The sequence below is a fragment of the Setaria italica genome, chromosome III (assembly GCF_000263155.2).
Source record: "Setaria italica strain Yugu1 chromosome III, Setaria_italica_v2.0, whole genome shotgun sequence".
NCBI classification, from domain to species: domain Eukaryota; kingdom Viridiplantae; phylum Streptophyta; class Magnoliopsida; order Poales; family Poaceae; genus Setaria; species Setaria italica.
Window position 1 is genome coordinate 43250145 of NC_028452.1, and position 17371 is coordinate 43267515.

General features: G+C 43.3%; 1 protein-coding gene across 1 annotated transcript; it reads right to left on the bottom strand.

The window, feature by feature from the left end:
• Nucleotides 1-4525: 4525 nt before the first annotated feature.
• On the bottom strand, nucleotides 4526-5505 carry LOC101779315 (major allergen Api g 1, isoallergen 1). The gene is made up of 2 exons (XM_004962732.3): nucleotides 5231-5505; nucleotides 4526-5130 (listed from the first exon to the last, which is right to left on the bottom strand). The coding sequence occupies exons 1-2, from the start codon at nucleotides 5409-5411 to the stop codon at nucleotides 4826-4828; spliced, it is 486 nt and encodes a 161-aa protein (XP_004962789.1). The 5' UTR covers nucleotides 5412-5505; the 3' UTR covers nucleotides 4526-4825.
• Between the last annotated feature and the right edge of the window lie 11866 nt (nucleotides 5506-17371).

Here is a 17371-nt window from a genome sequence, read left to right on the forward strand (position 1 = left end):
CCGGATCAGTAGCAGAGCATAAACCTCCTTAGTGGGCATAGTGTCTTAGCAAAGCTCACTTCCCAAGAGGACTAAAGTCTCTAATTAATTAGCGAAGACCAGAGCCATTTAATTCTTGTGGTTGTACTGTTTTCCCGGGTGGTTCTCCATGATCCAATTAATCATGGTGATATTGTATTAATGAAATGTATAGCATAAATAAAATAGGATTAAGTCATTGAGTTCATTATTACCACCATACCAAGTTGAGCAACTAAACATGTACTACCCAACATTATGTAAGCCCAAGTTGATCAAGGTACAGGGAATAAAACTAGTCACTCCTTAATTAGGACCCATCATGTTTATGACTTAAGGTGCATAGCATAAGTGTTATTGAACATGAAAGTAAAAGTTTCATAGGTTCAAGCTGTGATTAAGAGCACGACTTGTCTTCTTGGACTTGCTCCGGCTACTCGTAATCTTCAAAGTCTTGAGCTTCGAATCCCTCGAGTTGCGGTCCTTCTAAATGTATCACACAAGCACATACAAGCAAGCAAAAGAACAAAGTAAGAAAACAATACATCAAATATTAAAAACAGAGAGAAATAAGATCATAAAACTAATCTACGCGTTAAGACAAACTCATAGACGCAAGAAGCACTTAAAATGGACCTAAGACGCTAAAGATATGCACTAAACAAGGTGCAGGGGCTTGGTGGCAAAGATTTAAAACTTCCAGGGACTAAACTTAAAGAAACCGAGGGCTAAAATATAAATACACGTATAAACCAAAGGTTCAATGCTAAAAGAGCAAGGCTAGGATGGTGGGCACTATATTGCAAAAGGGGCTAAAACAGAAGAAAAAGGACTAAAACCTAATTACTTTTGAACTAGCCGAGCTGCGGGTGCAAAAACTGGAAAGCTAGGGGTCCCTTTAGCAAAAGCGGCATGACTGCCGGCAGTTGACCGGTATGAAGATCGGGTTAGATCTGATCTGGCTGTCAGATCTAGATCCAATGGCCGCGGTCGTCTGCGACACGGGCGGCGGCGCGCGAGTGGTGGCAGATAGCGGCGACGGGACAGGGGAGGCTCATCAGGATCAACTCGATCTTGAGCATCCGGCCATGGTTCTCGATGAGAACTTGACCAGGAGGACGAGGAGCTCACGGTGGACACGTCTAGGGTGTCGCCGTGGTGGTTTACGTGGTGGCGACAGCGTGAGGCTCGGCGAGGTGGCTCGGTGGCGAGGACACAGCTTCGGCGAGCATGAACGCGTGAGAAAAGGCCATGGGAGAGCACGGAATTCCCACGGGTGGCCTCCTCACCTCCTTGCGGATCTTCAAGCGATGTTCTTGGTGACGGAAAGGCGACGGCGGCAGGAAACGGCGACGGCGGGCTCGAGCGCGGTGGCGGCTAGGGTTGCAGCAGCGCTAGGAAGCTTGAGGGCGCGACTAGGGTTTTGTATGGAGTCACGGAGGTGGGGCGGCTCTGCTTATATAGCCCGGGAGGAGACGCCTTGGCGTGCGGGCCAAGCGGAGGGGCGCAGAGGACTCGGGAATGAACCCGAGTCGGTTGCGGCACGGGCGGTGCGGAGGAGGAAGATGACAGGTGGGACCCGGTGGTTAGCGGGAGAGTGGAGGGCAGCACGGGAGTTGGGCCGGGGCGAAGCGCTAGGTCGAGGTGAAGGCGCGAGCGCGGCGCGAAGGTGGGTCGAGGTGGAGGAGCGCGGGCTGGTGGTGGGCTGCTGCGCTGCTGGGGCGAAAGAAAAGGAAGCGGGCCGAAAGAAGAAACTGGTCGAAAGGAAGAAAAGAAAAGAGAGGGAAAAGAAAAGATTTCCTATTTATTTCAAAGATTTAAACAAATGAATTTAAACACAATGCACCAGCATGAATGCCACAATGAACTCCTATGATTTATTAATTTATTTTGAAAAAGATTTAATTGTCTAAGAAAATTCAAATGCAGCCTTAGAATCCTTAGACACATGCATTTAATTTCTAATAAATTTTATTAAATTGCAAAGGTTGAGAATTAGGGTGTTACAGAAATCGAGCTAATCCTTTGTTTGATCAGGTGCAACACAACAGTGCAATAAACTTTTTAAAAAACTCTGGAAACAAACTCAAACATCAAACACTTGCACTTGATTCCCCTCACAAAGCAGAATCAACCAACCTAACCGAGGCTTTCAAAAAAAAAAAAACAGAGGACCACTTCTTCTTCACGGCGCAGCTCAGGCGAGCTCGTCGGGAGTGAGCGACAAGGTACGCCTCCACCATCTTGATGAGGTACCTTCCTTTCTTTTTTTATTTCTGAGAACTCTCTCTCTCTCTCCCTCTCTCTCTCTCTCTGCTTCGCGAGATGGATCCCAGTTCTCACATGTCGCAACAGTTTCGCTGAGATGGATCTGACCATACTGGGCTGTGGCCGCTCTACTTCGGCATACCCAGCCCGACGACCCACAGCAACCCCGAGCAGGATAATTTGGGTGGGCTTGGCACAAGCAAACTCAGGTGACTTTGTATGGGCCCTGTTTCTCAAAGACTCAACAAGGCCCAGTTGTGCAAATTGTGGTTTCAGTAGACGGGCTAGTTATCAGGCCCGTATGCTGCTTTCGGTCAGAAAGCGTATAATAGGAGTTTCCTCCCAAAAAAAAGAAAAGAAAAGAAAAAAAGAAAGCGTAGGAGTTACTCTACCAGTGATTACAGATTAACTGATGAGCTGCTGCCGTATAAGGGATTTAGGATTGACTTGTATTGGTCGTTGCTGTTTCTAGACTGTAATTGTAACTGATGTGATGCCGTACCATTTTTTACTCATACCTTGGAAGCTTGCAAGTTCTGCTAATCCTGAACCTTATTGCTCAATGTTTCAGATTCAGGGGCATTTTGGAATTGCTGGTATGGCTGAACTTTGCCTGATCAGGAAGGACCATTTGAAGTAGATTAAAGTTCAGAGCATGTAGCTATTACAACGAAGAAAGAACACTCTGCGACAGGGCGACAGGGACCTGCAACCGGCCTGAACCTGAAATGTCAAAGACATGTCTGAAACGTCAATATTTAGCAGTCTGATGTGGGATTCTTGGAGCAGTACTGGTTGGACTCAGAATTACCAGATTGTGATGTTGAGCTGCGCTAGTAATTTGGATAGGACACGAAGAATGTACTGAAACATATAGTTGTATAGTGCTGTTATGAAGAATCATTGTCGCAGAAGGAAACAAGGAACACAAGAAACACACAAAGGCCATGTCAGATTGTCAGTAGGTCACTGTTATAAAAGTTTCACATATCGTCGTATTAAAGTTTACAACTTTTGATATACTGACCTGCAAACAACACCCATGCATGCTTTTATTCATGATGAAGCAAGATGCCCATCATAGACACAGAAGATACACGATCTCAGAACATGTATCAACTCTTCTCACAAACCCTAAATTCTCCTCACGAACACAGTCGACAAACAAAACAGATGATTACTTCCTCTGGTTATTGGCAAATATACACAACAAGTCAACAAACGGGGTATGGGAGATTGAGCCGGGTGTTGGTTGATGTGGAATTCCGGGGAGGGACACATGGGGGACTGTGGAGATCACATGGTTTGAACTTAGGACCTGGAAAATTGAGAGACTTAGTTCGACGACGCCAAGCTGACGAGGACGGTTAGTTCAGACAAACTCCGCTGGATTTAATTTGTACGAGAATTTGTTTTTCAGGTCGTCAATCCTGTTTATACTGTAAATTTTTCTGCCTTGATCCTATTGATGGCAATATGCATAAGTTTGAGGCATATTTTGTAAACCATTGCTATTGCTAAGTAGATCAGAAATTCCTGATTTGCTGGAATTCCTGAAAACCAGATGGAATTCCTGATTTGCTGGCACATCTGGAAGCACAGAAACGATTTGGTGTTCAACGAAGCGCAACCCAGTCACGCTCGCCTCTGGGCAGACTGCAAGCAAGATGCCCGCCTATGGAGCTGTCGATGGAAGCCGGCTGATCGACAGATTGCTGACGCCTGGTGCCAACTGATCCCCAATATGTACAACACCTAATACAGAAGAGACATGCAGCACAAACAATACAAATGTAAATTCTACACTCTCCATGTAAACGAATACAGGAAACCAATACTACAAATGTGGACGTTTGATAACAACAGGTATACCGTAGACACAGAGGCTGGGGTGCACAGACAGAGTCGACCGGGAATGCAACAAGCGGTCGCAAGGAAGGAGGAAACAGATGTTATCAAAGAACAGTAGTTCTGAAATGTTGACTTCTGATTTCTTATGCAGAGACTTAACAATCTCCCAAGTCCCAACAATAAACTGCAAACCACACCGTAAGCTGATCATATGCATGCTGTACCTTTATTCTTAAAACAAAATGCCCTTTATGAGCACTTTACTACTGAACACCACACAAGTCGTTTCATGTTGTGATTTCTTTTGACCGCCGCCGGTAAGGCATCTTCTATTTTGCAAACCATTGCTACTGTTAGGTAGATCTGAAATAGTATAAATGCAAACAGCTAAATATAAAGAGTATCACTTCCTCTCATTATTCCAAATCAAAATGCTCCTTATGAGCACGGAACGGGCACACACACACACACACACACACACACACAACAGTAGAACATACACTGTGTTCTCAGTTCTCACAGAATCGAAACTGCTGTTTCCTCCACAACCACAAGCAGAGGATCGTCACTTCCTCTCATTATTCAAAATCAAGACACCCGTGGGCGTGAATACGTGATCACCACCATTTACGTAATACTGATTCCCCCGATCGCCACGACGGCGATTCTCCCGTGCGGCCGGCGGCGCTCAGGCGAACTCGCCGGGGTGCGCGACGATGTACTCCTCCACCTTCTTGATGAGGCCCAGGTAGCCATGGACGAGCTTGGCCTGGTCCTCCGGCGCCAGCGGCGTGCCGTCCAGGCGCTCGTACTCCACCGTGACCTTGCACACGCAGGCGCCCTCGCCGGCCGGCACCACCTTCAGCTCCGACACCTGCGACTTGAGCTTCGCCGCCACCTCGCCGCCCTCCACCACCATCTCCGACCTCACCACGAGCGCCGCCGCGTCGCGCGCCAGCAACCGGGTCTTGAACACCTTCGCGTCACCCACGGCTGTAAAAAAGGAACAAAATTCAGGTGAGTCTTGATCGGCGACACGTCGTCGTCGCGGCGAAAATGCGCCTTGTTCATTCCGGGCTTGATGGATGCTTACACGGGTTGAGCTTCATGGTGGTGACGCTCCCGGGCCCGCCGTCGCCCTCGACCTCCACGGCGTCGATCATGCCGACGCAGGCCTTGGTCATGATGGACGCGTCGCCGGCGAGGAAAACCTTCCACAGCAGCTCGGCCGACACGGCCACCGGGCACTCCTCCGTGACGCTGCAGGCGACCATGGTGCTAGTAGTCAGTTGCTCACAAGTTGTCACTGATCAGTAAAGACGTACTGGTCACTGATGAGAGGGCTTTTGTGATTGTGTGTTCTGGATAGTGTGCCATCAAGGGTTACTTATAGATGTGGCTGGGCATTGGGCAAGCAAGATGGTTCGTCGGAACTCGATCGGAAGCTCGAGTGGACCGGGTGTTGGATGATCTGGAATTCAAGGACTGTGAAGATCACATGGTTTGGACCTGGAAAATTCAGAGCATGAGAAGATGTGGTCTAGAAGGGTTGAAGAATGGATGCTAAGAATTTATTTCTTGGAAAATTATTTTTTTTTCAGAGACTGGACAGTAGAGAGTCAAGTCGCTTGTCAGGAACCCTGTTTATACTGTCATTGCACTGCCTCGATACTACTCTTGGATCCTATAAGCCCAAGGATAGATAGCACTAGCAGAGTACTCATGTCATACCGTTTTGAATTTCAAAAGATGTGAAAAAATCCACTAGTAGACCAAATTACTCATATTAAATCTTTCGTGAAACAAGTTCGAAGTGCTCACCCTCTAGCTCAGCCGCTCAGATTTTTGGATCGTAGAAGGACGGAAAAACAAAAGGTTCTCATGTCCGATAACCAAACTACCCAAAGGACATTTTTATGTGTTTTTATTTTTATTGATACTCCCTCCGTTCCAAATTGTAGGTTGTTTTGACTTTTCTATACGCATATATATTATTATGCATCTAAACATACACAATATCTAGGTGCATAGCAAAAACTATGCATTTAGAAAAGCCAAAACGACCTACAATTCGGAACGGAGGGAGTAGAAAATTTGAAATGCACTAGTATTTTGGTTAACCATAGAGAAAATGTAATGCCCAAACATTCCTCCAATGTGGGATTTAGAAGTTTCAGAGAATTTCAGAGTTGACTGCATGATCAAGAAGGGTCGAAGAATGGATGCTAAGAATTTTATTTGTTGGAAAATTATTTTCTCAGACACTGGCCAGTAGAGAGTCAAGTCAGCTGGTCAGGAACCCTGTTTATACTGTGATTGCACTGCCTTTGGGATCCTATAAGGCTAAGGATAGCAGAGTACTCATGTCATACTGGTTATTTTTTGAATTAAAAAAAGATCTGAAAAATCCACCAGTAGATCAAATTACTTACCTTAAATCTTTTGTGAAACAAGTTTGAAGACCCTCTAGCTCATGGTATCAGATTTTTGGATGGTAGAAGTAGGACGGAAAAACAAAAGATTCTCATGTCCGGTTGCCAAACTACCCAAAGGATGTTTTTATGTGTTTTTTTTATTTCAGATTTATCGATAGGAAATTAGAAATGCACTAAGCAGTATATTCAGGTTAACCTTATAAAAAATTTAATGCCCAAGCATTCCTCCAATGCAATGTACTCATTCTGTTCCAAATGGTAGGTCGTTTTGATTTTTCTAAGTTCATAGATGTTTATATGCATCTAGACAACCTACAGTTTGCAACGGAGGGAATATGATTTAGAAGTTCCACAGAATTTCAGGGTTGAACAATATGATCTAGAAGGGTGACAAGGAATAGTAGTTGGGTGTATCGTGCTTGTATGTAAACTGCTTCCATAGATTGGACAAGTTGATCTGTGGTCGTACCTACAAGTTGGTGTTAGTCATCCAGGTCACGATCGATAATAATTGAGATTGTAGAAGAACTAAAGAACTTTTTCTAAAAATCTCATGCTCAACTTTCATAGTTTCTTTAGATTCGCTCCCTTGCAAATTTCTTGCAAGTTTTTTTTCGATTTGCAAAATACAACTTGTGGCTTTGCATCACCGTGGTGTGGATCACATTTGGGTGAATCATGGACCCACGATCTCAATAGTGCCAATATTGAAGTTGTGCCCAGATTGTCTGGTTTTGCCTTCATTAGGCGACTTTTCATTTTTTTGCTTTTCGCTTGTGCCTTGACTTTGGATGAATTCTTGTGTCTTCAAGGTGGTAGAACATGTGAGAACATCTTTTTATGATCTTTTGGTCAATCCATCTCAAAAAGCACCACACATTTTGAGTTCTTTCTCTTGTTCATCCCTCACCTAGATTTCATCAACATTATTTGTAAAATCTATTATGAAATCTTGAACTTTTTCATCAAATTTGGAAGTCATTTGATCAAAATTTCCATTTTCGATCTTGTTTGTTAGAGAGGGCTTTGAGTATTTTTTTTTCGACGTGAGCTACTAGAATCATAATACCAGTTTCACACTCAAAACCCTATCTCCATCAGCTGGGCCACTATGACCGAAGTCGAACTGCCATATTGTGTTTTCGTTCCGTTTCTACAAGTTACCGGCCCACTGCTGATATACTATACTTTAGAGGCCAGCACGAGCCAGACAGCCACAAGAACCACACCACAACTTACGGGCTGGGCTGTATTCGACAAAAAAAAACACATAATAGAAAACGGAAAAGGCCCACGACCAAGAACCGCTGGAGGAAAATGAATTGACTGATGACATTTAGAAAAACAAACACTCGAGTAATGGTTAGGAATTCGGAAAACCTATAATGATCTACTACTGCCGTGATTGGATTGGCTTGCAGGTCATTGTGCTGTTTGTAGACGTACGTACTGTATTAATTTTTTATGTGATGACATAATATTGTTACGTATACACAGTGATTGGTGCTTAGCCAAAATCCAATTATTCTTGCTTCATTACCCAAAAAAATTGATTTGTAAAATTACGGCTTTTTGTGCAGTGTCTATATACCCCCATGCAGAGCTTAGCAGACTTTGGTGCGTACGTAGTCATGTTCTCCTCACAAACACAGTCGATCAAACAAAGCAAAAGGATCTCACCTCCTTTGATTATTACTGGCAACAAATTAAAGCAAACACAAATTGGCATGATCGATTATGCCGTAACATCGGTTCTTATTACATATGGCGAACTGAACTTGTGATCAGCTCAGGCGAAAACTCGCCGGGGCGCGCGGCGAGGTTCTCCTCCGCCTTCTTGATGAGGCCGACGTAGCCCTTCACGAGCTTGGCCTTGTCCTCCGGCGACAGCACCGCGCCGCCGAGGAGCTCGTACTCCACGGTGACCTTGGCCACGCAGGCGCCCTCGCCGGCGGGCACCACCTTCACCTGGACCACCTGCGACTTGAGCAGTGCCGCCGCCTCGCCTCCCTCCACCACCACCTCGTCCCAGCTGATCACGTGCGCCGCATGGTCGTGTACCACCACGGCTCTTGAGCACCGTAGCCGCACCCACGTCTGTGGAAAGAAGAAAAAAAGTTGATCGAGGTCGCCGCCGTTGACACGCCGGCGTAGCGGAGAGCTAAGTTGTACTCCCTCCATCCAAAATTACTATTCGTTTTGGTTTTTTACATACATAGATTTTGCTACGTATCTAGACATAATATATATTTAGGTGCATAGCAAAAGCTACGTATCTAGAAAACCCAAAACGAATAGTAATTTGGGACCGAGGGAGTAGTTGTTAGGTATACCTGGGTGGAACTTCATGGTGATGAGGCTCGCGGGCCCACCGTCTGTAGGGTTTCGTGGATCTAGATGGTCTACCCTCTATTCCTCTATATTATCCATGGTGCCGCTCACAATGATTAATGAGGTTAGAGGGTAAGGACCTATTTATAAACTCCATGTTCTATCTGCGTTCCGGAAAAATCCGTATGACTCCTCAACCATGTCACCAACCACGATCAGACAGGTCAGTTTAATGAGTCTAAAATATATTAGTCCCTAGCACACATGTGTGAGTCATGTGCTATGATCAGTTGTATATATGAGACCAATTCCAATCTGATCATGTGGATTAATAGCATGCAGAGCCGATCCTGCAAACAAACCCATCTCTTCCATCATGTTGTACCCAGGTCAAAAATGTGCGTACATAATAAACATTCTAGTAGAGTCGATCTCAACTTATTCCTCTACTGTATTCCAGCACAAACATCCTCGACACCTCGAGCACAAATTTCTCGAGTTAGATTCCGCACCAATAATTCCCTATCCGAATAATTCCACTTTGAGTTGAACAATAAGCACAATATAGAATAATGTTGAAAGCCACATAAAAATCCAACATCTCCCACTTGGCTGAAACATTTTGATCAATAAAATGAAGTTCCATGTATCTGAATTTATTTGCCACCTCTTGGATACAATAACAACTTCCTCAATGTGTTTACTATTACCATGAACTTCCAAAATAAGTGACAGGTTGTGATGCAATTTTCATGACCTCATGATACAAGATATTCCTTTAGCCTCACACCCTTCCTTCCATTGATTTAATGCAACAACTAGTTCAAGTAGCTAAGGTATGGTCCTTTAAGAAAATATCACAAAATTTCAATGCTATTATTTTTTTCTTTTTCCTCGAGTGTATTTGGACACTATTAATTCCTTCTTTTTCCTCGAGATTATTTGGACACTATTCCTCATCGAGTTTAATTCCCTTTCATAGGTGCACTACAAATTTACAGTTTTCCATAAAGAATCATTTCATTTCATAATAAATAATATGTAAATTATATACCAAGCATCGGAAGCTTTTCATATAACTTTCTCATCCAAAGTATAGAAAAATAACCAAGCTTTAAGTTATGTCAATGTGACCTCATTTGAAGCAAAAAGAATGTCAATCGGGATATTAAAATATGGTAAAAAACATTCCAGCAAACAAATAGGCATGCCATTGTCACCTTCCATTATCGGAAAAACCATATGATGTGATAGCTTTTAAAATAAATAAATAAACACCATGGACGTGAAGCTTGTTAAAGATAAGAAATTAATATACTGCAAACTTTGTTTTTATTTCCTTTTCTCCACAACTTTCCGGCTGTAGCATATTTCCTCCCACGAATGTTCATTAAGAAGAAAACCAAGTTAAACTTCCATTTGTTGGAGTTCAAGGTTAATAAGCCATAATATCAATAATATGTAATTGATTATTATTTCAATAGGAGAAAATTTTCAACAAAGTAATATTGCTTCCTTTGAGTATAGCTAAACCAAAATCCACAAAGTACATATCTTCCCTTTGTGTGTAGTTCAAGGTTCCCACAAAGTAAACATTCCCTTTGTGTGAATCTCCACAAAGTAAATCTTCCCTTTGTGTGAAGCCAAATTTTCCCTTTGTGTGAAGCCAAATATTTCCACAAAGCAAACCTTTCCTTTGTGTGAATCCATTAGTGAAGAGCTTATCCTTAAAATTCCACTAAGCTTTACATCCAGTTTCCAGCCTAGAGACTCATAGCTGTGTCGTAAAGTAACAAACTCTCAATCACTAGTATTCCTCATTGAATATAATTATTATGCATTGGTTCGATCCATAGTTTTTCATTAAGATTTATTTCCTCCAAAAAAAACTAGGTTCTTCCTCTAAACAAAAAATTTAGAGTGTGTTCCCATACAATACATAATAATCATCCATGTATGATGGTTCAAGTATTCCTCCCACTTTTCCTAAGAATTTTAGCGATGGGAGTATGACATATACTACTTTCCAGGGGATACCTCTTCCTCAATGAGTATTAATTCCAAGCGTTATACTTGATATGTCCATATGTGTTTGCTGTCATGTTCTTAATAATTCCACCATTACCAACTTAGAGCAAGACGAGTGTTGATAATATTGTATATATATAAGTTCCACCAGTTTGTCATAGAATAACCAATAGAAAATAATGAAAATCCTCTTGTGTTCTTCCAAAAATTGTTAAACAATAAAGCAAGGGGTTTTTTCCAGTGCACAACTCAAACGCAGTGACTGTGATAACTTATATGGTGATTGATCCAATGAATAATAATAATTCATAAATATTTGATTCCAGCACAAACGTCCTCGACACCTCGAGTACAAATTCCTACACCTCGAGTACAAATTCCCCAAGTTAGATTTCACACCAATAATTCCCTATCACATGTATCCAAATAATTCCACGTTGAGTTGAATAATAAGCACAATATAGAATAATGTTGAAAGTCACATAAAAACTCAACACCGTCGCCCTTGATCTCCACGGCGTCGACCATGCCGGCGAAGGCCTTCTGCATGGTGGACGCGTCGTGGGAGAAGGCTGCCTTCCAGAGGATCTCGGCCGGCACGGCCATCGCGACATCCTTGGTGATGCTGCTGGCGACCATCGTGTCAGTCAGCCTGTCAGTGAGTCGATGCAAATGTTTTACAAGTTGTCACGTAGATGATTGCAAGTGTTTAGTTAGCGATCACAGGGGTATTTATAGGTGCCATTGTGCCAAGCAGGCTTACCATGGGGTTTGAGCTCACTGGACCTGGAAGATTGAGACCTGAGAGTTGGATGCTGCCGAGGTCGAGGGTTTAGAGTCAGAAGAGGTCTAGAAGGGCTGAAAAATGGGCATTTGGGGACTTCGTGGCTGTAGTATGATCATACGTACAATTTGGTGTAGCCTCCCATGTCTTTGCAGGCCGTTCTCGTACTTGGGATTCCTAGCTAGAAGATCGACAAGACCTTTTAATGAAAAACGTGCTTAGGCACGTTCCCGAAAAGGAGAGCGATAAGAATTCAATGTCCTTATTGATACTGATTTCAACTTCATGATGTGCATACGTACATTAACAAGGTTACATTTTGGACATAATCTGTAACCAAAAGCTGATCCGCTTAATTATATATAGAGATGCAATGGGTGAGACCGTGGGAGAGCACACATACGTCATGGAGTGATTTTCTTAATAAGAAAGTATAACATCCGGCCTACACTACGCACCCTGCACATCACCACTAAACTCGCAAACATCTAAACACGGCATGAAGCATGCCAAACTATAACCAAACCATTCCATCCAAAACAAGCCTCTGAAATTTTTTAAAAGAAATGTTATACATTTGTGGACTGATTTCTCATTGGATCATCTTTCTCTCTTTGGTGCAAATTCCAGGCTGATGCTAATTACTTATATTTAGGGGCATAGAACTAAAAATTAAAAGTTCAACAACCTAGGTGATAGCAATAAATAAGTTTGAGATCCGCTGGTGCACCTTGCTAAAGATTTTTTTTCATTGAATTTGGAACTCATTTGATCATTTTTGCCTTTTTTATCTTGCTGGCCTGTGAGGGTTTGAATATATTTTCTACGTGAGCGACTAGAATCAAAATACCAGTTTCAAACTCAATTCCAGCAACTAGACCGCTATGATCAATGTCAAACCTCCATAGTATGTTTTTGTTCCGTTCTACAAGTGTTCCAATGATCAGACTACCATGTTCTCCTATTGTATTCTTGATTTGAATCTGGTTTTGTTTTGTCTGTCGTTGTGTTCCTTCGGCTTTGTTTCAAGTTGTTCCTAATGTACCTGGGTCAGGTTCTAGCACTGATGTGAACATGCCTTTTTTTTGCGAGAATAAAGATGTGTTTAGAAAATTGGGATTAGACCCTACAAGAAATAAATTGGTAGAGGTAGATTCAACCCTTCTTGTCGGTCCTTCAAAGAGATAGCACTCCAATTGGATGGTACTTCACCACTGATCAAATTATCTGCATCACAATCTCCTGTTCACTAGTCCTAGCTTGACTTTGATTACTATTCAAACTATTTATCTAGGGAAGTAGTTCCACATATTCTCAAAAGAAACATTACTCGCATTAAAAAAAGACCTATGAAATTTACATTCAACAAAATGGATAGTTATACCCCTCAGTGTGCAAGAGAGCCAATCTCGCAAACAAAACACTGCTAGCAATTGCTTTCACTCTGTTGTGCAGCCATTGTTGATTAGTATCTTTTTCTGTAAAATTTGTTAGGGATTGGCCGGTCAAGTTATTTGGATGTATCAGTTCTTTATTAGTGGGACAGAGCTTGCTTTATAGGCTGAGGATGCTATTTAGCTCCTCGTCTTGGTTCTAACCCCAACATCTCCTTATGTCATCTCTAACAATTATGCCAGGTGGGTATAATGATGTTGGACAGTCTCGAGAACTAAATCTCTAACGTGACTTGGAAAAAATCTATGGAAGCTAAATCTCGAGAACCTATAGTGCTATCCCTGAGCAACATTGCAATAACTGTACGTGCTCAGGGGCTGGACGGCACCTTGTAGAGTCATCAGCTCAGCGTTGTCCTCATGGTGATGCAATTAGAACTCCGTCAGCGCGAGTTCAGCTATGGAGTGCATGGTAGTGACATCATGACGGCCCAAAATAAGGTCATTCTAACTCACCCTTCTCAGTAAACTCTAATGTGAATGACTTTTCATCGAATTTACTTTTCGCCACACTTTCTACTGACACATTTTTTCTACCAAAAAAGGAGTGTACGGTACACTTTGCAAACCCCTTCTTTTGCTAGGCACTGAGTGTATGACACACTTCGCGAGATATTTTCAAGTGTGGCATACTCCTATATCCTCTAGAAAACAAATCTTTAGGGCCATCATAATGGCACCGCTGTATATGATAGTGTTTTGTGGGATGTCACGCTTTATATGAATAGAATCCCAAGGAGGAAGGTGTTGGGAAAATTGCAGCATCGATCGGGACGATGAAAGTGTGCTACTATGTGATAAATGAATGTGGCTCGGTGTACCACAATAGTTGCCTGAATCCACCATTATCTCAAATGCACCAAACGATCTTGTGCATCCATGCATGTCATTTGAAAAGAGTGCACATCTTGATCACAATGTTTTCATGATTTGATTAAAAATAGGCATGTTGAGAAAGTTGCTCTTCATGGGGCACTTATAAACTTAGCTATGACCAAAATAAGGGCTTGTTTGGATCCACCCAGCTAGAGCTATCTAGAAAATTTTAACTCTAGCTGATCTAGGAAGGCCAAACCAATTCCACACAATTGAGATTGAGCTGCTATCCGGAACCCATTGCTTCACACAATTGTGATCTCCAACATACCTCTTCACCAAGAAACACTCCACGCTACTATCTAATCAAACATACAAACTCCAAGGGCAACCATCCGGCAATGGGTTATGGGCTTCAATTCTTGATCTATCATTTCTTAACTTGGCTCTTGATCTAAACTCTGTGCTTGAAGCTGTACTCAGTAATAAGCGTTTCTTAGGATATCCACTGAAGGAAATGATTTATCTCTTCTAGTTCCAGATAGTGGCGGATCCAGCGGGTGGGCTAGGAGGGCTCGCCCCCCATGGATGCAACCAAGGGGAGGCTGGAGGTTGAAGACGATGGGGAATTTCCGTTTCTGGGCCAGCAAACTGACTGGGCCTATGTGAGATTGAGGTAAAATAGAAGTATGGAAACTCAGTAAGGAGTAGACCACCCCACTTAGCTAGGCTCGGCCCCACTTACCTGTGCATAGCTTTCCATTGAATTCACGTTTTTTGGCCACACTTTCTACCAACACATTTTTTGTACCAAAAAAAAGGAGTGTACAGAACACTTTGTAAATGCATTCTTTTTCTAGGCACTGAGTGTATGCCACACTTGAGATATTGTTTAAGTGTGACATACTCCTATATCCTCTAGAAAAAAATCATTAGGGCCATCATGATGGCATTGCCGTATATGCTAGTGTTGTGTGGTCATGTCACGCTTTCTACGAATAGAATCCTCAAGGAGGAAGGTGTTAGGAAAAATTTGCAGCATCGATCGGGATGATGAAAGTGTGCTACTATGTGGTCAATGTATGATGCTCGGAGTACCATAACTATAGCATGAATCCACCACTATCTCACATGCATGAAGGGAGCTTATGCAGCCCATCATGCCTGTCAGGTGAAAAGAGTGCATATCTTAATCTCATTGTTCTTATGATTCGATGAAACATAGGCATGCTGAGGAAGCTGCTCTTTATGGGGCACTTAAAAACTTAGCTATGACCAAAATAAGAGCTTGTGATCAGCTCAGGCGAACTCGCCGGGGTGCGCGACGAGGTTCTCCTCCGCCTTCTTGATGAGGTCGACGTAGCCCTGCACGAGCTTGGCCTTGTCCTCCGGCGACATCGGCTTGCCGTCGAGGCGCTCGTACTCCACGGTGAGCTTGACCACGCAGGCGCCCTCGCCGGCGGGAACCACTTCAACTGAACCACCTGCGACTTGAACTGGGCCGACGCCACCTCGCCGCCCTCCTCCTCCACCACCTCATCGAAACTAACCACGAGCTCCGCATGGTCGTGCACCGCCAGGCGGCTCTTGAGCACCATCGCCTTACCCATGGCTGTAGAAAAATGTTGAGGACTTGAGGTCTCACCCTCGGCAACACGCCGACGTGTAGCGCTAAATAATAATAGTAGTTGCTACTTGCTACCTGGGTTGTACTTCATGATGAAGAGGCTCCCGAGCCCGCCGTCGCCCTTGATCTCCACGGCATCGATCATGCCGGCGAAGGCCTTCTCCATAGCGGACGCGTCGAGGGCGAAGATCGCCTTCCACAGCAGCTCAGCCGGCACGGCCACCGAGAAATCCTCGTTGATGCTGCCAGCAATCATCTTGTCAGTAAAAATCTCAGTCGATAGGTTCAAACCTTTACAACTTGTCTGTCACGAAGATGGTTTTGCATGTGTAGTAAGCGATCAAGGGGGGTACTTATAGGTGTGGTGTGCCCAGCAGGCTGGGATGGGGTTAGTTTGAGCTCACTGGAGCTGGAGGAGTGAGGCTTGAGAGTTGGATACTGACGAGGTCGACAGTTTAGAGTCAGAAAGGGGTCTAGAAGGGCTGAAAAATAGGCATTCGGGGACTCCATGGTTGTAGTATGACCATACGTACAATTTGGCATAGCCTCCCATGTCTTTCGGGGCTCGTGATCGTACTTTGGATTCCTAGCGGAGCAATGAGACCTTTAAATGAAAAACGTGCTTAGAGCAACTTCAAGAGGCTGCTAATCTTATCCCCAATACCTTTTTTAGAAAAAAAAGTAAAAAATAAACTCCAACAATCCACCTAAACTTTCCCTAATTTTTTAGCGACGCTAAAAAACAGCCTGCACTGCGTATATTTTAGTGTTGGCGTTCCTCCCCCAATCCTGATTCCCGCACGCCCGCACGTCCCTTCCGATGGGCCCAATACGATGACGTGGCCTGTGTTTAAAATATTGGGGGCTATTTATTAGTGATCTTCTATGGACTGATATGTTTTTTGGGGAAATTTTTTTTGGGAGAACCCCCAATACATAGTTTTGGGAAAGAATTTTTTAGGATACTCCTGGAGTTGCTCTTAGGCACGTTCCCGAAAAGGAAAGCGACAAGAATTCAAAGTCCTTAGTAGTGCTGATCTCAACTTCATCGTGTGCATATGTAACATTCACAAGGTTATATTTTGGGCATAATCTGTAACCGAAAGTTGATCTGGTTATATAGAGATCGAGATGCAATGGATGAGATCGTCTCGGAGTAATTTTTCTTAATAAGAAAGAATAACATCTAACTTCTACAACAACTGGAGATTCACTCTGCCGTGATGTTGCGTGATGTTGCTAGGTGGGGTATACTCTTATGTCCTCCTAGAAATTAAATCTTTCAGGGCATCGTGATGGCATCACCGCACATGATAGTGTTTGTGGTGATGTCACGTTTTCCACGAATAGAATGCCCAAGGAGAAATGTGTTAGGAAAAATATGCAGCATCGATCGGGACAATGAAAATGTGCTAGTAGGTTATAAACGTGGGACGAATACCATCATTATTGGGGGAATCCACAAATATCTCACATGCCAGAATGGAGCTTGCGCAGGCCATCATGCATGTCTAGTACTGAAAAAGAGTGCACATCTTGATCAAAATATTCTCATGATTTGATGAAACATAGGCATGTTGGGAAAGAACCATTAGGTACAGCTAATTCATACAGGATCTAAGACACATTTCATAAAAAGCACAGGCACTTAATAATGTTGATTATCTACAACTAGTTATGGTTCCAACTAGTTAAGCCATACATATAGCTATGAGAATCCTTGTCATTTAAGTGTTTTCTTGAATGCCGGCAGAACTCC

What these genes read in the sequence shown, in the direction of transcription:
- LOC101779315 (XM_004962732.3), bottom strand. Translation starts at nt 5,411, where the DNA reads ATGGTCGCCTGCAGCGTCACGGAGGAGTGCCCGGTGGCCGTGTCGGCC. An exon ending in CACCATGAAGCTCAACCCGT is followed by an intron (nt 5,131 to 5,230) that starts GTAAGCATCCAT and finishes CCTTTTTTACAG; the next exon opens with CCGTGGGTGACGCGAAGGTG.